A 26,209-nucleotide genomic window follows, 5' to 3' on the forward strand; every position below is an offset into this window, starting at 1 on the left:
TGAAAAGCTGTTTTTATCTGACCTGACAGGCTGAATGAAATGAAAAAGGCATTTGAGCGGATGCATCCGCTTTGTGTTTAGATAAAGTCAGCGTGTTTGAAGGCTGAGCTGCAGCATCTGGTCAGAAACCATGAAACCAACAGAGACGGGATGAGAGTGTTGAAAAAAAAAAACAACTTGAACCAATCAAGAACATTTCAAAGAGTCAGACAGGAAGGCAGAGTGGTAATTATCTGGGCCTTTTCAAAGAAACATCCTTCTCAGAGTTCAGCCTTTTAAAGACTCTAAACTTCGAGAAAATAACACCATGTTCTAGTTATACGTGTAGATTACAAGTTTAATTAATGACAAAAGACAAAAAGCCCTGGGTTTTTTTTTTGTTTTACGGATAGGCAAACATTTAAGAAGGGTCTTTGTCATTGATTAAACTTGTAATTTAATAACATCATATATGGACAGACTGGAACCTACCCTAATCTAATTATGATTGTAGTTATTTTTTTAGTTAATTTATTTTGAAAATATTGAAAATCTTACATACTCCACCTTTAAGTAAACAACATATAAAGGTGTGGACATGGTCATATGCTATTTAATTGCATATAACCATATGAAGTTTGATGATTTATATGCAGTTTAATTGTGTTCTGACGTCTGGTTTACACGGTAACAGCGTTTTGGTAGCATAAAACTGCAAAGATTTGACAGCAGCGTCTGTAGTGAGACTTTCTTGCTACGCATGACGAGTTGTGTCCAACTGGAATCTTTCTTTGACGTCTTTCATGTCATCTTGCACTCAGTCCATGTTAACCCTCCAAAAACACAACAGTAATGGCAGATCTTCACGGTATGATTGAGCTGCTCCAACTTTTTAGTTAATTTAAATGTTGAAGCAAAACCTGTTTCTGCCAAAAATTTATGTTATCGGATGCAAACTGTGGGTTACATGCAGCTGTTAGCAGGCAAGACGCAAAGACAAAACGCTTCTGTTGCGTTTTCACTGCCCCCTAGAGGCCTGGCATGTGCATTACATCGTTTCTGGTGCTTTTCCCCCAGAAAGATAGTTTTCATTCTGCTGATGATTTCTCAAAAATGTCAAGGAAAAAAGTTAGCATTTTGCATTGAAACAGGGAAAAAGTTTGTTTTTGGTTACATTTTCCCTCTTTTTAATATTTCAATCAGCTTGCGTTGCAAACAGAGAGCTGGTTGAAGAATTCAAGCTTTCTACCGTCTGTTCACATTTATTACTGTTAAAGGTGCGTTACGTAACTTTCCAACCACAAAACTCCGTGTTCCAGACTCGTTTGATGGCACAGTGACATTTATTGTGCGTTAATGGAGCCATTGCTGCCCGGCTGTCTCGGAAGGCTGAAAAACAGCACTGTACAACTTTTCACGCGGCATGACGTTGCAGCTTTACACACTAGCAAATGGATATAAACACACCAGACATTTTAAATGCAAACTGTGACTGATTCAGCAAAGTAATGCAAGAAAACATTATCAGAGGAAGGCAGTAAAAGACAGAAACAACACAGAACAAAAGTAGATAAGACTGACTTTTTGCTGACTGGAGGATCTAACGGTGCAGGCAGGATGCAAGATGGCTAATACCTGCAAAAGTTCTGCAGTGTTTCATCAATTTCCATGAGTTTTACTTTGTTCTGACATGCAATTATTTTGTAAGAGCATAAAAAAAGCAGAAACATGACAAAAGTTTGTTTCTTGTTGAAAAACAAAAGATTGATGAAAGGAGACAGAAATACTGCTCTCATCTAAAAGCATGAACAAACTGTCTCAAAAAGCCGTGTCCACAGTCTGCTTTCTGCTGATTAGTGTAAATATTCCACTTTACTCTGGAGACAGCTCTCGGCTGCGACACTCCCTCATAAAAAACATCTGGAAGTTGCATCTGAACAATATGCTACTGTGCAAATGTAGGAGACAATAAAGTTGGACTTTATTGTCTCCTACAAGGAGTTACAAGGACTTAAAAACCAAAACCATCTAAAAAAGAAGAGGCTAAAATACACAATATGGCTCAATATAAAGCATATAGGGTTAGATTTCCTATTAATAATAATATGAAAATGTATTATAGCAAATTTCATTTGTTTTTGACCACATGTTAACAAAATGAACAATGGCATAGTGTTTTTTTTTATTCTTAAAAACACCATTTTCTGCTCTAATCTTCTTTAACTAAGCCTGTTTTCTCTTCACAACTCACATAGAAGCAAATCCAGTTCTCTTTCTGTCTCATAACAAAAATAATTAAATTATTTCACATCCAGCAGAAACAGCAACAAAACAAAACCACATCAACACCTTCAGTAGAAACAATATGCTGCTGCTGGGACAACACTTTAGGAACCTTGGAGTGAAAATGTGTGTGTGTGTGTGTGTGTGTGTTTGACTGAGCTCACCAAACAGGAATGCTGGTGGATTGTGTGTGTTAAAAGAGGGCTGGAGGAGAAGCTGTGTGTATATACAGGGAGAGGAGGGGTTGTAATTCATAAAGCCGTGTTGACCCAGTTCATCAGAGGAAAAAAAAAAAAACCCCAAATATTTCTGATTTCTGCAGTTTTATTCCACAGGATGAGATGTTCAGAGTGGACTTATTTTCTCCTGCGTGATGGGAAATGATGAGGAATAACAAGTCGGGGTAGCGAGGTGGAAACAGCTGGTGATCCTGCAGGAGGAGGGAGACAAATTACAGAATGTCTGGCGTCGAGCAGGGTGAGCTTTCGTGGCTCTGTTCAAATGTCCACTTCGGGTCAGAGGGGGAAACACGATACCAGAGGCTCTTATAAACTCTTTGGTATCTCAAGGTCTCATTTGCTGGCAGAACACACAGCTTGTTGCTGTTCTTCACACACTGTATGCAGCCGACCGGAGGTCTGAGGACGTGCAGCATCCGACATATTCATGCAGGGAGTCAGAAGCTCAAGTGTTGGATCCAACAAGAACATTTAAGGGAAATTATATGAAAATTTTATTTTAAAAAAATCAACTTTGTGTTGTTTTCCTGCACATAAACCAGTTCAATCTTTTACTGACATCAAGTTTCTTTATGTTAAATATTCTCTTCTTAAAGTACTAATACTTCTTGTAAAGCGCAGAGAGGTGATGAAGAGGAAGGAACAAACGTCTGCCTGCTGGCTGCAGACAGGCGGGTAGGTTACCAGACTTTATTTCCGGTAACTAAAGACACTGCAATAGCAGGATTAACAGGAAACTGGAACCAAAAATAAAGAATAGAAGAGAACAACATAAGGACAAACAGGGACAGGATAGACAAGGCAACAAGCAAAGAAAAACACTAACTGGTTATAACTTGGTTTCCCAAAGTGGGTCATTGAGGGTCGTTGTCCTGCAGGTTTTCCATGTATCCCCGCTCCAACATAACTGGGAATGACGTCATAACAGAGTTGAGAACGTTCAAGTTGACAAAGTCGGAAAATATGGACGCCAGAATCCCCTTTTGTTTTGCTTGAGACTTCAGATGCTAACATGTTAGCAACCGTTCCTAATGTTAGCAGAGAGACGACATCCATCCCTTTTATTCAGCGTTTTGGACATGCAGGCATTTGGTAAACTTATTTTCTGTGTAGAAGTCACAACGCACTACCTTTAACACTAATTCATGTACAATTAAACAAGTACATTTAGCCATAAAAGTATATTTATTCCTGGTTTTATTCATCTTTGTTTTGTTGGGCAGCCATCTTTACTAGTAAACTCCGGTTAGGTGGGTCTGCTCCCACTTTCCCAGTTGGATTTCTGAATTCAAAGGACGTTCACGTTGTATTTCCTACAGGGAACTTGGCAAATCCAACTTCTGTGTACAAATCGAATGCAGTATAAGTCTGGTAATTTCTATTCTGTGATATTTAAAAGCCTCATGAATGTAAGGGAACAAACAAACATATGCAAAGTTCATCTCTTATAAAGCTTGGTAACTGAACAGACAAAAGCTTCATTTTCTCTCTTTAAGGAGAAGCAGACCGGCTGCTTCATGAAACTGCGTCGCTGAGTTATTACATATTTGTAGAAAATGAAGGAGACAGGGCAGAAAATGTGGAAAATCCTTCAGTATTAGAGCCGAGAGAGAAAATGATGAAAACATTCATACTGGGATTATTTGTCTTGTTCAGCAGCATTCAGATGTTTCTCCATAAAGGCACCATTATAACTAAAACTAAACTAAAACAGTACAAACTGTGGAAAGTCAGTGGAAACTTAGACATGTTCTATTTGCGATGTCGCTTGGTCAAACCTTGCTGGTCTGTTTAAACAAGAGGAGGTAAGAGGGTACGGGGCGAACGCCACATCCTGTGTTTGGTCAGAAGACATTGTTAGGCTGTCAGACGCATCTTCATCACCGATGCTTTAATAAAGACCCTGCAGGGGCAGGGCTGAGGTGTGGAAAGGATCTGATGAGGGTAAACTCCAAATAATAACTCTGCATGAGAAAATATATTAACTCTACAGGAGTGCGACTAACACCTCAAACACCCCCACATAAGATCTGTTCTCTACACTTTAAAGTGAGGTTAGGGAGAAACTGGTGTCGGTAAATAGTTAAACTTTTAAACATTTATTATAATTTATTGCTGAGGATTAACAATCATACTTCAGTTTCATATCCCCCAAAAAATAGGAAGTAAAAGCCTTTTTTTCTTTCCACTTTGCACAGAATCAAGGTAACAAATCAGAGATTATTAGAGTTGACAAATATTTTGTGTATTTTATGTGTTAATGCAAACAAGTAGTTTTTTTTAATTTTACAGAACCGTTTCTATAAAACTTTTGCTCTTTTTCCGATTTATTTTCCTAGTTCTGCAAGCAGCACAGTCACAGAGAAGGGAATATATATGTCATATATATATATATATATATATATATATATATATATATATATATATATATATGTCAAAGTGAAGTTCATGAACTCATCAAATTTGGAAAGGATGCTTTAAAATCTGTGCCTTGTCTTCATGTTTCTGCCCCATAATGAAATAAGTTAATCTCTGTTGCCTATTTGACTACTGTTGGATAAAAGGAGATTTGTTAAAATGTGTAAATATCAGAGTTTGTGTTACTGGAGAGAAATAAATCAATATGGCACAATTAAAAAATAAACTAGAATAAAACTAAACTTGACTTTAATAAAATAATTTAACCACTTAATATTCACCTTTAAGTAAAAAAAAAAAAAAAACCCTAATGGCATTTTGTATGCCCAACTCAGTGGCTGAGGTGTGGAGACACCAAGCTTTCTAACATGTACAAAATGTCCATAGTGGCAAAAGATAAACATTATTTTTATGCAACATTTTTATGTTGATTGGAAATACACATAACAGAGTGACAAATGGGTTTTAACCCTTTAACTTTCACACTCACAGAAAGACCAGAGAAACATGTTTCTATGCGTTTTTCTGGACAAGAATAAACAGAATAAATATTATTTAGGAAATGGTTGAGACTTTTAAAAGAAGGTAATAATAATGTAAAAACAGTAAAATGGCTGAAAATTGAAACAGTAACAGTAGTAACAAACACTTGGTTTGGTTTTAGATGGTAGAGATGCTCAAGCAGGTTTATTTCCACAATTTGTTCAAGAGATTCATCAAAGTCACTGCAGCTTTAGTCCTGCTCTACCATGGTAGTGATAAAGGATTAGGAAGTTAAAGAAAAAACCTTTACAGTGAATATAAATTTCTCTGGGATGAAGCAGCTGTGATCTCTAACCTCTGTAAAACCAAATTAAAGGGGCTGTAGGACAGACTGTTCAGGTGAGATCCCTAAAATGGGCATTTTGACAGTTTGGCACCATTTGTTCTCAACTTTCCCCTGTTGGAGGACCTAAAATTTGGTTATGAGGATTAGAAATGGACCAAAGCAGGATTTTAGAAGCTGATCAAACAGTTTGAACATAGAAACACAAACCTGAAGTCTCCCCAAGCCTTGCAGCAAGAAAACTAAATGACTAATAAACATACCAATGACTGACGTCAACTTTAAGTTGTCTTTTCATGCAGATTCCATGTAACACACGTACAGTTTCTGGCTGATTTCCACTCCTCACTTCTGTTCTCAGTCTTTGTTTCCAGACAAAAGAAAGTTCTTCAAAACCCCAAAATAGCAAAGTCAGTGTTAAACATTTGTGCACAAATACTAAATACTTTACGCACACTTTGTTTGGATTTAAAGGTGACTATATTTTTCAGGTAACGCCAGACAGTTGTAACCTGACTTAAAAGTCTCACAGCTGTTTGCAGAATGACGCGGATGTCTGCAGATACATTGTGAAAGTGGTCACGATTCAGTCCATCAAATGAGAACATCGCTCCACCTGTGTGTCATCAAGTTGGACTAAAGTTTATTATTTTTCATTAAATTGATGGGTTTTTTAATCTTTCAGTCACATCAGCAGCTTCTCTCTCTCTCTCTTTCTTTCTTTCTTTTTATTACATTTGAGCTTCTCAGGAGTTTTTAGTGGTGAAAAACAGCAGAACAATAGAGGTGAGCTGGCAGCCATCCAGTGAGTGAAAGCCGGGTGAACTGGGTGTGTGGGAACTGAACTTTAGCAGTTTTTATCACGGAAAATGCAAAAGCACTGGTATATCTGACGTTACATCAACCTGACGGTCATGTTTTGTTCCAGTTGTTGCAATTAAAAAGACACGAGGACGCTGTAGCGTCAGATACGAAGCCGAAACATGGTATCATGTCTAACAACTATACTGTGGAGCTATCAGAAGAAAGAACTTCTGCTTTTTCATTTCCTCCGCGGAGCGTCTGTAGAGGAAGAAACAACAGACTCCTAAACATTTACAACGTGTAATTTGTGTGGATCCAGGTTTACCGATGCTTTCAAGTCCAGGTAAGATCGGAAAACATACGTCATGGCCTGGATTCCACATGGAAGGAGGAAAGCGCCTCAGTGAAACACAGCATTGAGTGACTAACTTAATGTGTCTTTATAAAAGAAAAGATGTCCTACAAAACTGGAAATCGATGAACACGTCACAAGCAGTTCAGCAGGAACCAGTTCTGTTAGTTACTCTAAACTGTCCCTGGGAGTCGATGTGAAGGATTGTCTCTGTGTTGCTCTGCACACAATGAGAAAATGACAGAAATGTTGCTCATATAAACATTTTAGCTTTTCAAACTGTAAACCAAACAGAAAAATGAAGCTTTGAAATGAAGTTAAACACCTGATCTGTTATAGAAAAGATGGATAATTTATCCTAAATGTTGTTTTTAAGACGGAGAGTTGGATCTTTCTTGTTCTTATGTGTTTTAAAGGTAAAACAGACCTGAAAAGGTGTGAAGCGAGAAAAAAAGGTGAGATGGAGTTCTCTCTACACCCCAAAACGATCATCTTAAGCAGATTAACGGGGCGTGTATTGGCAAGAATCTCGTGATACGATATGTATCACAATACGGGCCAACAATTCAGGCCACATATATTGCAATATATCAGGACACTCTAAGCAGGATAATATATTGCGATTTTTCTTTAGTAGTACTAAACACTGAACGCTGTTGCATGCTTGACATCAACTTACTGTATTAGAACAGAGGATCTAAATTTCACTGCAGAATAAATAAAAACACTGATCTTTATGTACAAGATGAATAAAGAAATGAAAATCTGCCTCATCAGGAAAGATCGCTTATTGATGAAATTAATACAGTGCTTTGGAATATCGATAAAACTGTTACAAAATATTGCGATTTATCAATATTTTCTTCCACCCCCAGTTGCAGTCTGTCATTGCTGTTGGAGGCAGCGTGGTGAGAAACACGTCCCAGAGAAGAGAGAAGCTCTGCTGGCGTGCTTCTGGCTGACAGTGTCGGACATGAGGGACAGTCTGGGCTGCTTGTGTGCAGAAATAAAGATGGCTGCAGCTGGGTGAACTGGATGATGTTGAGGAAACAGGTGAAGAGGAACACCTGAGAATTCATGCAGAAAGCCTTTCTGGCTGCAGGATTTTGATGACATGGTGCCGTCTGGATTAAACGTCCTTGTGCAGATGAGAACATCTGCGCCAGATTGTGATGTTTGTTGTTCTCCCAGTTCTCTTCTGTCAGACATTCAGGACTGTTTACTGGTTTTACTGGTTTCAGACTAAACTCACATCACATCCAGTAAACCTTTTTGGTATATTTTATTATTTTTATATAGGTTAATCTACATCAACATATGCTGCTTTAATTTTTTTTTACTACTTATTCCGCCTAAACGAGATGAATGAAAAGATTGAATCCTTTATAATTAGACATCAGTCTTTGTATTTATAAATCCCAGAATAAATTAATTTATCAGAAATGCATCCACACAGATACAGAGATAATATTATGGATGCACTGATATAAACAGGCCGATACGGAATCTATATTACTGTTGTTATGGCCGATAACAGATATTGATGTATTTTTTCTACTGGTTAAGATGATCAAATTCTGTACAAAATTTAAACATTATCAGCATTATCGATTGTTAATATCAGTCCAGTTTTACTTATTGTATCAATACAAATAAGTTCAAATAAAGAACTATTATTTTCTGATGCTGACATAGTAGTTGATATATTGAGCATCATGACATTAATTTCATGGTCAATATATGACAAAAGAAAACATTTCATTAGTATTTACAGTAAATAATCAGTTTGTAGACTCACAGTTTCAAATCTATCTGGTTGTTAAAGCTATAGTAGGTAATGTTGCTCAGAGATTTTTTTTTTTTTATTCTGGATGAAGTGGTTCCTCGTCCTGATAGTCTGTACATTTTGCAATCATGAATAACAAGAAATATAGTTAGACCCCTCAGTTTACTGTAAATCTGTAGAAACTCTAACCAATCCAAATAATTGGACCGAATTAAAGTAGTTCATTTCTTATATTTCGTAGCTTCTTCTCCCGGCTCCCCTCCTCCCCCTCCAGCTGCACATACCTGATAGCCACATCCTGCATATAAACTTAGGATGAAAATACAAAGTAGTGAAGAAGAAACTGGGAAGGAAAACATGGCTGAGAAAATGCAGGAAGGATTTTTACTGACCCGGCTCGGTTTATTTGCCTCCTCCTGCTAAACAGATGAGAAACAGAAAATTGTTGATGGAAAAAGCTTCGAATAAAAAAATTCTCAGATCACACAAGGATCAAACCCAGAGGGGGAGGAGCCAAGACAGGGCGCCACTTTCACATCTTGCTCGCTCCCCAACATTACCTACTCCGGCTTCAAATGACTGCATGAATATTAAATGATCAGCAGTTTTTAAATTCTTAAACAGTAGAAACCTCCACTAAAGATAAACACTGAGGATGGATTCTCATATACAAAACATTAATAATTAAATTAAATAAAGAAGCTGAAAAAGTCACTAGAAAAATCCATTAACGTCACATTCCTTTAAATGACTTAATAGTTTTTTTTTTCCAACTAGTTTAACAGCATATCGATAAGTTTGATACGTTTTATGTGTTTATTTTTTACTGTAAATAAAAGAAGTTACGGTGAAATAAAAGAAGCGCTCCGACCAGGTGTTGTGCTTCTAGATGTGCTTAAGCCAATAAAAAAAAAAAAGACTCTGCAGAAATGATTCAGTTGGACTGAACACCATGTAAACAGTTTCAGTCTGGTCAGATTTAAATCTCTTGGTACTCCTGATCCCCCCGTTCTCGGCCCTTCGTTATTTTAATGTCCCCTCTGGGTGTTAGTCCAACATACTGCAGCTGGAGAGGAGTCAAATAAAATTTGTTAAGTATCCCCAAGATGGACTTCACTGCCACAGTCAGAGAGGTTGAGGCTGATCCATCATCCTCAAGCCAACTCCCAGTAAGTCTCACTGGTCCCAGAGGGCAGCAAGGGTGAGCTGTCCCACAGGCCAGTCCGTTATTAACCTGTTTCCACAGAGATGATGGGAACACTGGCTTTTGTCTGGAAGTCATTAAGAGAACCAGTGGTAGCCAGGGAGTGGCCGCATACCTCTGTTAAACCCCCAGCATGTGCGCGCACACACACACACACACACACACACACACACACACACACACAGCTTTCACTTCTTTTCTTTTTTCCCCCCATCAGTCCAAATCCATTAGAATGACTAATAACACGCCTTTAATGGAAAATAAAGTATTCCAAATAACCTGGATGAGTGGTCTGCGTCACCAAGACCCCCCCCCCCCCCCCCTACAGCAAACACTAAGCACAAAAATATGATGACGTGATAAATTCGTCCCATGTTGGGATTCATGAAACCATGTGGGAGTGTGTTGTTCAGGAGGCCTACAGTCCTCTCTGTCTGACTTGTGAATGTATTACAGCATGGGTGTCCAAAGTCGGTCCTCGAGGGCCGCTGTCCTGCAGGTTTCCCATGTATTCCTGTTCCAACACATCTAGCTTCCACTAAATGGATCAAACAGCCAATGACGTGCACAACTGATTAAGCTCTACTACTAATTAATTTGAATCAGGTGTGTCTGAGCAGGGATACATAGAAAACCTGCAGGATTCTGGCCCTCGAGGACCGGAGCTGGACACCTCTGTATTACAGTAATAACCGCAACAGGGAAAGATGGTGCCAGGAATCAGGCTTTAAAGTGAGGACGAAGGGGTGAAGGAGGGGTTTAGATGAAGGGGGCCACCGGGACAGAACAGTGAAAGCCGGTTTAGGGCTGGAATATAATTGCCGTTTGCAACACATCCACGTATGTATCATGGCTGCCAGACATTGGTGGTGTTTGTTTGGTATGTAAGCTGCTCGCATTGACATGAGGTATCGTATCGGGTAGACAAGTTACAACGTTGACTTGACCGCTTGGGGCGATAACGCAAACAAGAGCAGGAACAAAACATCAGTGGTGGATAGTTATCTCTCAGAACTCCTTCGCAACTACCAGCATCTTTAATACTGACAAACACTCGAGCCTTACAGTTAGCAACAGATTGGTAAACTATTGTTTACAGATATTTCCTGCAAATACGATGTGACTTGCAGATTGACCTGCTTTCTATTTCCAAATACTGTGTACTGCCTCCTAGTGGTGACATCCAGTGTTGAATATTTTGGCTGCAGTTTGCTTTTGTTGTTTGCAGCAAGTATTAACACTGACGTAGCTGAACATCGTGCAGCTCTGCAGACGCTTGATGTGCTACTTTTTGGGCTAGACGTGCATCCCAGCAACATGAACGCAGCAACGTAGAGGTACTCTCTTGTGACTGGAGTCTGATCAGGTGTTTCTGGATGTTTGGGTCTTGTTGCGGACTGAATGCCACTGGCCATATTTTTCTTTCTAAGACAGGAAATGATTGCCAGAACTGAAGCGAACCATCAGAAAACTCCACCCTGTGGAGTTTACATGCCAATACCAGCCCTACTGCCACCTGCTGGTCCAGAGAAGGAACTGCAGCATGACGTTTTTACCCTTCACTCGCGTACAAACATCTGCATCTGCTACGCAGGCCCAAGCTAACACAGACGCCACACGACTAGAAACTGGCCCTGAGGGTGGATAAATGACAGGTTTAGAGGTATGTTAGTGTCATCACAAACAGTCAGGTTTACTTCAGACTTCACTGTCATGAATGAAATCTCCAATGTCCCCATCGTGGAAATAAACACTGCAATGTGCATCGCTGTTACCATTCAGTCAGAAATGACACTGCAGCTCCTCACGCACAGTTTTCTGTCAATTAAAAACTAATGACCAAGAACAAAACTTGTCAAACGGCTCATGAATCAGATGGTTTTTATCTTCTAGTCTGATTCATGCAGGATTATAATCTGCTAATCTCAGTCTTTTTGTGCACTTAAGTGCATTTATGTGATTTTTTAGTGTTTCTCAATCCTGGTCCTCGGGGTTCACTGCCCTGCATGTGTTATGGGTAGCCAATAAAGCATCTGATTATCAGGTATTCATAGAATTTGGCAAGTTGTTTTAGTTAATCTGCATCAGGTGTACTGGAGTTGGTAGGAGCTAAAACATGCAGGGCAGTGGGCTCCGAGGACCAGGATTAAGGAACACTGATTTCAGGCACATTCACGCCAGCTTTTGCAACCTCTATCCAGGGCTATGCTGCAGTCGCCAGTCGAGTAAAACGGACTATCATGATGTAAAAGCACTCTTAGTCTTAGCTTCTGATGCAAGTGGAGTTTGTCAGTATAGAAGATAAAGTATCACCAGACCATGTGGTGATAGCCTGACGTGTGTAGGATTTGTGAGCATTGGTGGTGCGTCAGTGGAACCCAGGTCAAAGATTTTTCCACCCTGCAGGGACGACCACAGCCATAAACACTTTGAAATGTGATCTGAGCAACTAAATCTGATCACACATTCATGTAACACGCAGACCAAACTCTATACATTCACTTCACTACGTGACTTTTCAGACAAACTTTGGAACTTCGACAGTTTTTCTCCATGAGAAAATCATGAGACAGCTGCTTTTCTCCACTGTTAGGAATGCTGACAGCCAGTTAGCGTTGGCTGATTCATCAAAGAAAGGATGTTATCAGAGGAAGAGAGGAAGACAAAAGAAGAAAAGTGACAGTGACACAAGACATGAGTAAACATCAGACTGACTTTCACTGGCTGGAGAGTAGGTAAAGGTTATTTATACAGCACTTTTCACAGGTTAAACACCACAAAGTGCTTTACGGTAGTAAAATAATATAATGAAAGCAAACAATATAAGTAGTACATAAATAATAACACTCAAGATAAGAGATAAGACAGTGGAAATGTTGAATATAGCATTAAAGGAGATAAAAATGTCAAACCTTATCTAGGTAAAGGGTTTTTGGCACCTTTTTTTTTTTTTTTTTTTTTTTTTTTTTTTTTAAGGTTTTTAGATAATCAAGGCAGTGTAAAGACACAGGAAAGTGATTCACAGTCAGGAGGGCACAGATTCAAAAGCCCTCAAGACCTTAAATAATCCATTGAACCACTCAGCCTGCAAGAAGGAGAGTAGATATCTAATATAAACAGACCAGATCAGGCTCTAAATGTGAGAAGTACAATCTTAAAATGTATTCTTAAACGCAGCGTTTATCATAGTCTCTAGGTTTTGCTTTAGGTTTTTGTATTCTTGTTTAGTTCTGGTTTCCTGTTTTGCTCTCTGCTTCCTGTTCATTCATATACCTGGTTTAATCTTCTCATTGGCTTCACCTTCTCCCTGTTAAGTCACCTCTGTACTTACACACTTTGGTATCATATCCCATGGCAAGTTTATTTCTATTTCATATCATGTTCCCTGTTTGTTTTTAGCATTAAAACCATATTCCTGCACCGACCTGCCTTCTGCCTCATCAACCTGCAGCCACCATGACCGCGACAACTGCAGCTACCATGCAGGAGTTAAAACATCTTATTATTGTGTTGTTTAAAGCAGCTTTGAACTGTCTGAATGCAGCAAATCCTTTATAAAATAGTCATGACATGAAATAAAAGCATGGATAGTCATCTCCAGCTCTGGTTTGGATAGAAGCTTTAAGGGTTTTTAATGTGAAAGAAGCGCTACAGGGAAGATGGATAGAGAGAGCGGAGAGAAGAGACAGAATGGAATGTCGGCGCTGGATCAGTCGTCTGCAGATATAAAATGTTTTTTTTTTAATATCTAAGCATTCTTCCCAGCCAAAGGAGAATAAAATCAAGGGATTCTGATTTCTTGTTCTCAGAGCATTCAGAGAGTTAAACCCATCCCTGGATTAGCTCATCTCACCGTCCTTCCCTACCTTTGTTACAAGGGCTGTGGCTAAACAAACAGATGTGGAAAGTGGACGGCACTGTGGGATGCATGTGGAGAAACAGGATGCTGAAGAGCTGACAAGTGGAAACTTTAGCTGGATGTGTGAGGAAAACCTAATAACTGCAGACTTTTCACAAAGTTTAGGGATTTCAGGTTTTGTCGTGTGAGCCGCTTGGCTTATCATGAAAACAGACTAAAACAGCACAAAGCAGAAACAACACTGCTGTGCTTGAACCTTTTCCAATCTTGTGCACGTGAGTGTGTGACTACAATAGTAATATTAGTGCAATTCCCTTTAGATCCGGATCAGAAGGTTTTAGTGCTGTTTACCTATAATCTATCCCTCAGCCTGATCTCAGACTGTTACAGAGCTAGAAACAGAGCAGACTAAATGCTCAGGTTGTCTGCTACTCATACAAGCATGTGTGTGTGTGTGTGTGTGTGTGTGTGTGTGTGTGTGTGTGTGTGTGTGTGTGTGTGAAGGAGATAAAATCAAAGCAGAGTGGTGTGACGTGGCCGAGTGGACATTCAGGGAAGGGTGGAAGGAGACTGAGTTCATATCAACACAAGTGACATGATCAGACCATCTAATTAAAACTTACTTTCCAAAATGTAGACATATAGACAAGATTCCCATTTTAAATGTTTTTGGAAAGTTACTCTGAATAAAAGGTTAGGTTTAGATTTGCAGCAGGATGCTCCTCAGAATTAAATCCACATTTTGCATAAATCCTGTGGTCTGTTGCGCCAATCTGCTGAAAGTAATTCAGCCTTTCATTCCTTCCTCCACCAATGAAAGCCTTTGCTGAGTTTATAGTGGACAGCTGGAAGCAAAATGTGTCTGACACTGATTTACGGGTCGCTTCGATGTTTTCAGCCCCTTCGAGCAAAAACCCGTGTGACCTCTCAGCTTGTGAAAGCGTCCTAAACTCAGCTGCTGCATCTTGACAGATGACGTAAATGATCCGTTGAGATATAAATCAAATACGTTTCTTTGTGCTGAATGTTCAACAACCTCCTGACCTGCCTCCTCTAATCGGATCTGTTTATCTGGTGATGAACACACGCAGCAGAGGAATGCGTCGTGTCACATCCAGGGAAGAGGTACAGGTGGGGTTCTGGAAGATATTTGAGGGCACAAAGAAAAGAAAAGTTTCTTCTGATAGAGAACAACAAAGCCAGAGATGCAGACTTGACTTGCACTTGTGTTACTTTAGACAATCTTTTCATTTTTTATATTTTTTCTTGGTTTTTCTCTGCAAATGCAAACAATAAAAACAATGTCAGATGCAACTAGTGTCGTCAACGTGGCGACTTTGTCGCTATTTTTAACAGGTTTTCTGACCCCTCTAGCAACTTTTTTTTCCCAAAAAGCAACAAATCGAGATTTTTTCTGCTGTTACTGGAGACTTTTGGAGACTGACGTGAAAGCAGGCATCTTTTGTTTAATTTCAATTAACAGCATTGCTGCACATGCCCCTCCCACATCCAAAAGCACTCGGAAGACGCTCTATCCTTCTGCAGCATCAGTCCCACCTTCCAGCTGCAGTTAAAGAAGAAGGAGAAGACCACCTCCGCTTCATGACTCGACTGAAAATGAAACATGCAAAGCTGCTGGCTGATCCCTTCCTGGCTTACAGATAATTTCTCCTAATGAAGAGTTTAAACAAAAAGTCAGGAGTACTGTAAGATGTTTCAGACTCCTAATTAAAAACCAAACTGCACTTAAAAAAAACTAAAATAAAAAGCACAAAAATATTTACTGACGGTTTTTAATGTACTAAACACATTTAGGCTCTCTAATCGTCAATTTGGCTCTCCTACAACATTATTTCTCACAGCGGCACCGTCCATTACAATTTGTACCAGTTTGATTATGCAAAGGTCATTGCATCGTTTAGTGCCTTCTAGTAACTTTTAGGACACCTGACAGCTACTTTTCTTATTGAGGAGTTGGCAACACCGGACCTAACGAGTGCACATTGTTACTACATCTTTCTATGCAACCCAAGCAGCAACCTTCAGCAGATAAAGATGAAGCTTATGCAAAGTGCAAAAAACTGCAGTTCTCCCTTCATCCACTAGGGGCTGACTGCAAAACAAAGCAAATCTGCATAGACTCCCATGTTAAAAAGACCAACTTCACAGCGGAAATAAACATGTTTACAGCCTGGTTCAAAAATCCATTTTTGGTTTAATAGATCAGGTTTGCCTTCATGACAACTGTGGGGGGAGTGATTTTTTTTCTAACTCGCCCGTTTAAAAGTAATTTAATCTCAAAATTTGGCATATTTAGGGGCGTGTCCTTTTGATTGACTGGGACCTGATTTCCCGCTTCGAGTAAGAAGAACATAGAAAAACCACGGTTTTTAGCTAGTTAACAACGTGATTTAGCATTAGTCAGCTTACTTCAGTTAGCTGGTTAGCTCCTGTTATCTCCGGGTTAGCTCTGTTAGCTCTTAGCTACAGGCAGCTCAGAGTTTGTTCGATGTCAATCATCCACCATGACCCTCACAGCCCCCCCTCTCAGCTCCACCTCTTTGCCCACTTTGGTATTTTCTGGGTGAGATGACACGCATGTCCCTGCCAAGATGGCGATGGTTGGAACCGCAGACTGAGCTTCAATTCAGTTCTTTAGAAACCTATGGGTGACGTAATGGAGGCTACGTCCATCTTTTAATAGAGTCTATGATACAACCTTTACAATCTCTTCACAACTTTATAAAAAGGGACTAATGAAGTCGTAGCAAACTGCAACATATGTGGTTAAAAAAAATAATAAAAAAAAGTCCAGGACACTGGATCCACCGAATCCACATTAAAACACACTTAGAGAGGCTAGGCGGATCAAAGCTAATGTTAGCATCTATGTTAGCAACTAGCTTAGTGCCACAGTAATTGTTAGCTTTTCATTAAATTTATATTAAAAATAATGTTAACTTCAGCAGACTGGCTCTGCTGAATGTGTTCAGAAGAAGAATTAGACATCTACTGAACACAGAGTTGTTTCCATAAACGGCTGCTTTGCCATTAACCAACCCAGATAACCAATAACCCATCAGACCTACTGGAAATAATGCAGTTTTACCAGATCAATTTATTGGAATAAGCAGATTACAGCTCTTTAGTGTTAGTATTAGTACAGTATTATCATTTTTCGGTTTCCCTCCTGTATTTAACGTAAATAATGGTGTTATCCTGGATCTCTAGTTGTGGACCATATAAAATCTCTGAAAACACTACATTTTGTGGCAGGATTCTAAACCTCCTAGATGAGAAATTCCTGGAAAACCTCCAGAGATCACCTGAAGAATTCGCTATCCATCACAAATTCCTCGGAAAATCTTAATATTAGCCCCAGAGATCTTGCAGAGTTTTAAGGGTTACACTAAGGATCAATGCTGTTACAAAATACTGTCAGACAAAAGTTAGTGTGGATTTTAAATTCCTCCGATTTTACAATGTGGATTTCCAAGCAGACCAGACGGCAGATACTAACTGCAGCTAAAAGTGACAACTTCAATATTCACAAAGGGAGTTGTCAACTTCTCTGCTAGAAACTTATGAGTGATAATATTTTGATAGTATCTTCATTCTTAAGTTGATATAGGGACTTATTAATAATACGTTTTATATTAACTCAGACAGGATGGTTTTCTTCAGAAAGATAATTTCAGTCATCTGCAGTTACAGTAGCTGGCAGTGATTTATTTCTGACAGTCTGGCTGTGAGACCCCTTTCCCTTTCATGTGCAAACATAAGATGCCTGAGGCAAAGGCAGCAAAGACTTTCTGAAGAACATGACAGAGCAGCATCACTGACAAACACCAGACAGATTAAATCCGATCTGTTTGAGGCAGGAAGGGGACAGAATAAATTGAATGCTTTGTCCGAACGATGGAAATTTAGTGCTGTGGGGTGTTAACAAATCCATCGGGACAAGGGAAAAGTCTCTAAGTTTTCCTTAAATGTAAAGCTTTAGTATTTAAAACTAAGGTGGGGAGATATGTTGGCTTCCAGGGAACTGTTTATTGATGTGAGATAAGGAAGGCAGGTAAGAAAGAGAAAACAGGAATGCGTAGAGGAATGAGGGAAGGAGGGTCGATTCTGTAATCCTTCCACACTCGGTGTACTCCCAGTGAAGCACAAAAACCCGCACAAAGGCCCATTGAGACGGTTATTTTTGCAGTGGAACTGGCAACAGTTGTGTCTGCAGATGTGTGTGTATGTGTTAAAAATAAAAACAGAAGGAAACAGGGGCATTGTTGAAGACCCAGGTCTTTGTCCTAATCCTAATCTCAGCTAATTCCTGCTGCTGAGAACCATTAAAAGACAGAAGAGACTTCCACAGCTGCCTCCTTACAAACCTCAAAAGCCTTCCAGATGGAAACACACACGGACATAACTATAAACACACACAGCTGGATTTTCATTTAAGTATTTTTATGTGAATTCCACCGTAGTGAATCAGAAAGAGACAGCAAATTATGACAAAACTTCTTCTGTGCTAAAATACATGAATCATCCAGTTAGACCAGCAGACAGAGAAATAAACGTCTCAGCAGAAAATTCATGCCACACATTTCTACACGGCTTGGAAGTTTATTATTCACACAGTTGCATGCTGCTGGTGACTTCCTGATGTTGACCCGCTGACATGCTGCAGGTGTGTGTGTGTGTTTCAGAGGTGAAATGGGCGTGCAGGTCACAGTGATGGTGCACAGTAACAGCTGGAGAGCAGGCTGCAGGACGGACACGCCCATACACATCTACCTGGCACTGATAACGTGGACTTGAGCCGGGAAGAATGCATGCGCTGCGTTTGCATGTGTGTTTTGTGTCAGTCAGGCCTGTTTGAACAGCGAACTGAACTTTATGTACTGTATCTTCATCTCTAACTGACAGACAGCTGAGGATATGCCTTTATGATTTCAAAGAGCAGCAGAAAAAAAGTCCAAAAAAAGGACCACGCAGAGCGAAAAAAGCATCACGTACACAGTGACGCTTTGTGCACACGTATGTTTTATCACAATACTTTGTGACATGAGATGCACCGTGGCAGAGTGTTAAGCTGACAGCAGGGGATCTCCACATGCAGAAACAAAGGTGGCCTTGTTCCGTTTTCTGCTCTGACCACATGATTTCACAGGAGATAACATTCCACTGTTGTATCCACCACATAGTTGGGTAATTACAGATACAGGAGGAACAACTATTTGCATAATGTGAGCATGTGCCTTCATGTGGTTTAAATATTTCTGAGAGCATTATTTGATATTTACGACTGTCTGAATGTAAAGGATGAGAATCCGAACAAGCTGTAGATTCACTAAAACATTGCTGTTATTTATTCTTCACACTGCTGAGCTCTAGAGCAAAATTTCCCCTTCTAGCAGGAATAATTTTACCTTCAAAACCAAAGGAGGTGAAGCAGCTTTCAGGTTTTAGCTCTCCCAACTGTGGTACAACATTCCTGAGGCCCTGCTGTCTGCTGAAACTAACCCTTTAAAGCTGGGGTAGCTAATGTTGGGGAGCGAGCAAGATGTGAAAGTGGCTCCTCTTGGCTCCTCCCCCTGCCTTGGCTCCTCCCCCTCTGATTTTGCTCCTTGTGTGATCCGAGACTTTATTTTAATGCGCAGCTTTTTCCACCAATTTTTTTTCTCTTTCTCGGCTGTTTAGCGGGAGGAGGCAAATAAACCGAGCCAGGTCGAAGAAACCCTCTCCATTTTCTCAGCCATGTTTGCCTTCCGAGTTTCTTCTTAACTACTTTGTATTTTCATCCAAACACGCTGTTTATATGCAGGGTGTGGCTCTCAGGTATGCGCTGCTGGAGGTGGAGGAGGGGAGCCGGGAGAAGAAGCTTATGAAATATAAGAAATGAACAACTTTAATTCAGTCCGAGTGTTTGGATTGGTCAGAGTTTTTACAGATTTACAGTAAACAGAGGGGTCTAACTATATTTCTTATTGTTCATGATTACAAAATGTATAGACTACTATCAGGACGAGGAACCACTTTACCCAGAGTAAAAAAAAAAAAAAAAAAAATGTCTGAGGAAGATTACTTACTATAGCTTTAATGCCCAACCTCAGAACTATGGGCAGAAAAGTCTTTTTTTTTTTTAAAAAAATCTGATGTCTTTATTTGGCCCTTTAACAAAATCTGGAAAATTTTCATTTTTGGTATTTTCACCATTCTGATAGCTCAAAATTATTGTAGTGTAACCGTCTGCTTTCTGGTGTCCACCAGGGGGCAGGAGACCAGTATTACATTGTGTACAACAAGGTTTGAATAAAGCTTCTGCCATGAAGTGACGCAAAATGTCCCAGAAACTGTATGCATCAAATATGATACGTTTGGCTTTGTAGGGCTAAGCAAATAGTGTGCAGTTTTCTGCTTCCCTTACATGCTCGGCATCTTTATTGAATGGTGACCTGTGCATGTGAACTACAAACACACAGTAAAAAAGGTTCAGTAAAAGACAGACTTCTAAACAAATTGCCGTCTGATGAATTGTGGCACAAGGAACTAAGCTGACTTTCATCAACATGTTAAATCTAACGTTTCCATATCTGTGTCTGACACAAACCCATAAAAAACATTTTACCAAAATTTCTGCCAAATTCCACCCTTTTAAGCTATTTATTAGTTTTGGTAATATGTTTAGGGAAAGTAAATGTATTTTTATGTAATCTCCTTTGCTCTTGTTGTCAGGAACTCTGTTGTTCCTTATCAGTGCAGTTACTTAGCCGACTTTCATATCACGTTAGCTTAGTTAGCGCTACGTAACGTGGATTCAGACGTTCTCCTTGATAATCTTTACAGTTTATTTTCAGCTTCGATATGAAAATCTTGATTAAATGACACGATTTCCCCACACTATCTTAAAACTAATCTAGTGATTCCATATAACAACATTACCACTGCTTCGTAGCTTCATGCTAACATCAGGCTAACAGCCTTGTATAACATTAGCAGTTGTACTTGCACAGGGACAAAACCTCAATATTTTTAAAGAATAAATAATTAGGAAACTACTATATAATGTACTTCAAACTGATGTAGTAATCCTGGTGATCCATGCAGGTTTGGAGAGATGTTTCTGTTCACCAGTGACCTGTTAATCACCTGAAAAGGGACAGGGGATTTCCAATCAGCTCTTGTCCTGCATTGTCTATAGATGTGATCTCTTTATTTTGTTTAGGGTTTTTTATGAAACTGGATATAAGACAACTCCATCTAAAAACACATTCTCCTCCCACTTTGTGAAATAATGCTCAAACAACAGTTGCATCACATTTAAAACACGGCTATCTAGCCAAATACAGAGCTCCATTCCCGTCCTAACCACACATGCAAACATTATTTCAGGATTCAGCTGCTGTTCGAGGCTGTAACTAACTTTAATAAACTGAAAATAAAGAAGAAATTAAAAATTTCACCAATGTGGTGAATTTTCAAATAGTTGAGATGTTTTCTGCTTCACCTACCATGGAGGTCAAATTAGTGGCATCTTTCTGTGACTGCAGCTCTTTGACTTATCACAACCAAGGCGGGATTATCCAATAGGGATTATGGGCACAAACCCATGGGCCCACGCCCACTTGGGGCCCATGTGGGGCCCATGTGGGGCCCAAGTGGGGAAAACACCAGCAGTTTGAACATAAAAGTAAATGTGCATGAAAGCCAGATAGTTATACCACAGTGTCTAGTGTATTGCTATTAGTACCATTGGCTGAGAGATGTTAGAAATGTCGTTTCACAGCGTATCATTCACAAATTTTACATGTTGCAGAGGGGAGGGGGCCCCTGGAATACTCTGGGCCCAGGGGCTTGTACACTTTTAATCCGGCCCTGATTACAACATATTTTTCACTTGCCGAAGACTACCTTTAGAATCTTGATACAAATTTTAAACATGTCCTACAGAGATGTATATAACAGATGTACATAACATACATATGCAAATAACATCTTTAGTGGATTTATATACATCGTCCACTAACCTTGGTGTTGGAGTGTAATGATTGCCTGAGGGGTTGGATGAGAGTGTTTTATATGTTTTACCTAAGTGAGTGTGTGTAAAGGTGGCTGTGTTTGACTTCGGGTGAGTTATACGTTTTTGTCTGTAAATGTTTTAGTTTTGCTTTTTATTCTGTAAAGCACTTTGTGCTGCTTTTGAATAAACTGATTGATTTAACCTTGTTTTCTGTGCATAAGAACGTATATTTCTATTTAGTAGGAGGCGTGTTCATCAACAACTGGTTGATTCCTGCAGGAACAGATAAATGCCAGATTCTCTTACTGGAAGCAAAATGAGCCAAGAGATGAAGCAGAATCAACATCTGACACAGGAAAGAACCCTGGATGAAACCAAGCCAAAGGATTATTTTCATCCACATGCTGCGCATAAACTCTCCCAGAGTGACAGTCAGACAGTATTCCTGGCTTTCAGTCAGAAACCACACAGCAGTAAAGCTCTGACTCAAACTGTGTGGTCATGGCAGACGAAGTGATGAACTGTGACGCAACTCAAACCGAAATGGGTCATGAAATGCTGTTTTGAAAACTTCCTCGGTCACAGGAGGTGGGAGAACATGTCGTCTCACCTGTCATTAGATGTATTCAGTGGACTTTACAGTTTCTCTGAACCTGAAGATGGAATTTTCTCCACTTCACCATCACCATGTAATCACTCAGGTGGAGCGAATACATGAAAATCCTCCACACTGGATCCACGTGGTTTAACCAGGACAAAAGCAGCAGTGACTAATCAGAGCCCACATTTCACTATGTTGACGCCACAGATCTGGTTCAGGTCTGACAAACCACACAGCCACTCTAACCTCCCCTCCCTGGAGTCTGCTCCACTCATATTACTGTACTTCATAAATCCTTAAGCATCCTGCTGAGGGATGTTGTGCAACTGTTATTGGTCCCAAGTTGTGGAATAAGCTGCCCCTGTACATTAGACAGGCTGAATCGCTTCTTGTTTTTAAGTCTTGTCTGAAGACTCATTTTTTCTCTTTGGTGTTTGACTAATTTAAAGGGTTGTTTTACTATTAACAATGTGCTGATGCCCCATTATGATGTAAATATGTATGTTTTATTGTTTCTTCTGTACAGCACTTTGGTCAACTTTGTTGTTTTTAACGGTGCTTTATAAATAAACTGGATTGGATTGGATTGGAACACAGTTAGCCTGAGAAGCCACACTGTGAAAGTGTTCTAGTCAAGCTCACAATCAGCTTCGTTACTAAAATAACCCATGAAAATACAGGATGAGCTGTTTTTGAGGTGTGCATTACATTTACCAACCAGGTTGCAGAGTGTCTGGCCCATAGCTGGTGGGTTAAATGTGAGTCGTTACAACTACAACACATCTGGACAATGACCTCAGTTTGCAGCAGTTCATGGCATGTAAACCAGCGGCTGCTAACATGGAAGACTAAATGTAAATAAAGAAATAAATAGACTTGGAGCTAATTGCAATGACTGGCGAAACCTTCACCGAAGAAGTGGAAACAGATATTTAAAGTTAATGAAATTCCTCTTTTTATTTTATTCAGTTACTTTTTGTTTTTCTTTACTATAATTGACTTTTTGTATAATTCAACATTGATTTTTTTTTTTATTGACTTAATATTTAGCAGTATTTTATTTTACTGAAGCCTTTCATTTCTTCTGTTTTGTTTCCTGATTTCAGATCCGACTGAAAACAAGTGAACTAAGGGGCTTCTTGGGGCCCCACACCACTAGCAGATGCCCCTAGGATTGCCTAAATATGTTGAACTAACTAGCTAACTGACTGACTAAATAAATAAATAAACAAAAAATAAGATTCATGCCATTTTATCATAGACAACTTCCAAACATGGAGAAATCATTGTTGTCATTCAAATACTACTATTTTGATACATTTCTGCTACCTTTGTCAAATGGTGCATGCACATTTTTGGGGCACAGCGCTCCAGAAACTTTTAAGTTGAGTTATATAAGAAGTGTAAAGCATCGGCTGGAGTTATTTTGCAGTGAAAAATTGCATGTTTTGCACACTTTTGCACCTCTGATCCAAGTTTTAATACCAAAAGTAATCCAACTGTTGAACTTGTTTCCTTTAAATTTGTCTTGTCTTTGCTAATGTTTTCTGTCACTGTATATGAAAAAGTACAGAACCTTTACTGATAATTTATTTAAAATGATTATACAAGCAAAGTAAAACCAGTGTGGTGTAATTCAACCACAAATTATTCAAATTAATGAGTGTAAGAAATTATCAAGCACCAGTAAACATTAAGCACCAGTGGTGTTGAAGTGGTCTGGGGGGGCCCAAATCAAATTCTACCTTGGGCCCTACAAATGTTTGGGCCAGCCATGGCAGTACACCTTTTTTTGTATAATCATAAATTATGTCAGACATAAATTGGTTTTCTCGTAGGCATAAATAGGGAAAAGTATTGAAAAACGATCAGGGTAGGCAAGTGTTAGACTCAATAGCTAAAAGTTAATAGATATGTGAAACAGTATTGACAATAAATCAAGAACATTTTTTTACTTAAAAGATCTGTTTGTAATAATTAGCTGATAAACTATTGGAACAAGCAGATAAATCCAAAAATAGAATTGAAATGTTAATCTAAAGTGGAAATATTGATCATTGATAAGCAATTTGTTGAATGAATAGCTTAAATATTGAGCCAAGATAAGGGTAAAATCTTTTGAAAGTTTAAAGTTTAAGTGGTAAAAACTTAAAGGATGTTTGAAGTTTCAGAATCAAACTGAACCAAATAGTTGTTTTTCATTGTGATATAATTAAATGATTAAATACGGTACTCACATTGGCTTTATTGGTCAGAGCAAAGGTGGCTCGGCTGGAGAAGCGGGTGATGGAGGGGCTGCTGCTGGACCCTGGACTCATCACCAGAGAGGAACCTCTGGAGCCAGCAGGAGGACTGCTGGACCTGGGGGAGGACGGGAAGACGGCTGAGGGTGATGAAGGGCTGGACTGATTGCTGAGGCTGCTGCACGTCTGCGTTTGGTGTGTCTGGGTGTGGAGATGACCCTGGCTCTGCGTGTGAGCCTCACCCTTCCCGTATATCACCTCCCTCACAGTCTGATGGTTCTCCTGTATGTCCTGCAGGTCATTCTTGTGGTTACTGTTCAACAAAACGCTCCTGTCGCATTGGATGCCGCTCAGAAGCTCCACTTGTTGCGTGAGAGCCTCCAGCTGACTCTTGAGCTGCTGGTTCTCCTGCTGGAGCTGAGCCACAGCTTGTCCCAGGGGGCCGCTCATGTTGGCCGTCTCCTCCAAACGACGCTCCATACCAATCTTAAAAGTACTGACATCCACGTGGATCTTCCTGATGGCATCTCGGAGGGTGTTTTCATAACGGGCTAAAGCTGCACACACCGTCTCCCCCTCTGGTGAGGGGGATCGAGGGTGACACAAGTCCCCCATCTGGGCCAGAGTCGAGGCTTCCATCGGCACAGCTGCTGCCACCAGCGACCTTTAATGTTTAACTTAATGTCTGAAGGGGATCCAGTGGAGGCAGAAGAAAAGCTCTGGGCAGTGTGCTGAGGGTTTGGCTGTAGGGGGCGGGGGCTTATGGACAAGGGCCGAGAGGTGAAAGGTTGCAGGGTGAGTGGGAAACAGTCTGGTCTGTGTTATACCCGCGCCTTCAGCTCTGTCCTGAGAAAAAATGTCCTGGGATGCGTCTTCTTTAGTAAGTCCTGCTTTTCAATTGTCAACATCTCAGAATGACTTCTGCCTGAAAAAACAAAAGGAGACAAAACCCTGAAAATATCCACTGATGTCCAGACAGAAGTCTGGAAAAAGTCCAAAGAGACGTGCAGCTCGCCTAAACAGCGAAACATAGAAGTGATGCAAGTTTCAGTCTCCTACCTCAGCTTTGCTCTCCGCTGCAGCTCATCTGGCTTTGCTCAGCACTGAACAGCTGTTGCAGTGTGTGTCTGCCGGCTCTCTGCTGCGTTTAAACTCTCAGGTTGATCCCTCCTCTTGTCTGGACGGCAGGAGGGAGGAGAGAGGGGAGGTATCAGGGAGGAGGGTGTGGTGGAGTGGAGAATTACTATGGAAAGAGTAGTAAATGTTGAGGGAGAGGGGGGGGGTTGTGCAAACCAGCTCGCCGCTTTCTCGTTTCCTCTATGAATTATTCTTATTTGATCGCAGTTGTCACATGGAAGCGTAAAGGAGGAAATTATAGTGAATCGCTTCTGAGACTTTTGTTGTTTTTTGTAGTTTTATCACATGACCGCATCATGACCACGTTAAAAGACAAAAGGTGACAATAAAAAACATCATAAAACATCAAAAGATCAAAGAAGAGCTTAAGTTTGAGCATCTTTCAGCTTATTCTTTGTAATTCGTCTTGAACTGGATGTTTTAGGTAAAAACAAAAATCCAGAAGTGTCTAAACCATA

At 39.9% G+C, this 26,209-nt stretch overlaps 1 protein-coding gene across 1 annotated transcript in view; it reads right to left on the minus strand.

The window, feature by feature from the left end:
• smtnl (smoothelin, like) overlaps positions 1-25,792 on the minus strand; it is a 34,521-nt gene extending 8,729 nt beyond the window's left edge. The window contains exons 1-2 of the mRNA XM_079245777.1: positions 25,674-25,792; positions 24,609-25,539 (exon numbers count right to left, since the gene is read on the minus strand). Coding sequence (XP_079101903.1) covers positions 24,609-25,253 — 645 coding nt within the window. The 5' untranslated portion in view covers positions 25,254-25,539; positions 25,674-25,792. The remainder of the gene's footprint in view (positions 1-24,608; positions 25,540-25,673) is intronic.
• Positions 25,793-26,209: the final 417 nt, after the last annotated feature.

The sequence above is a fragment of the Telmatherina bonti genome (assembly GCF_933228915.1).
Source record: "Telmatherina bonti genome assembly, chromosome: 9".
Taxonomy (NCBI): domain Eukaryota; kingdom Metazoa; phylum Chordata; class Actinopteri; order Atheriniformes; family Telmatherinidae; genus Telmatherina; species Telmatherina bonti.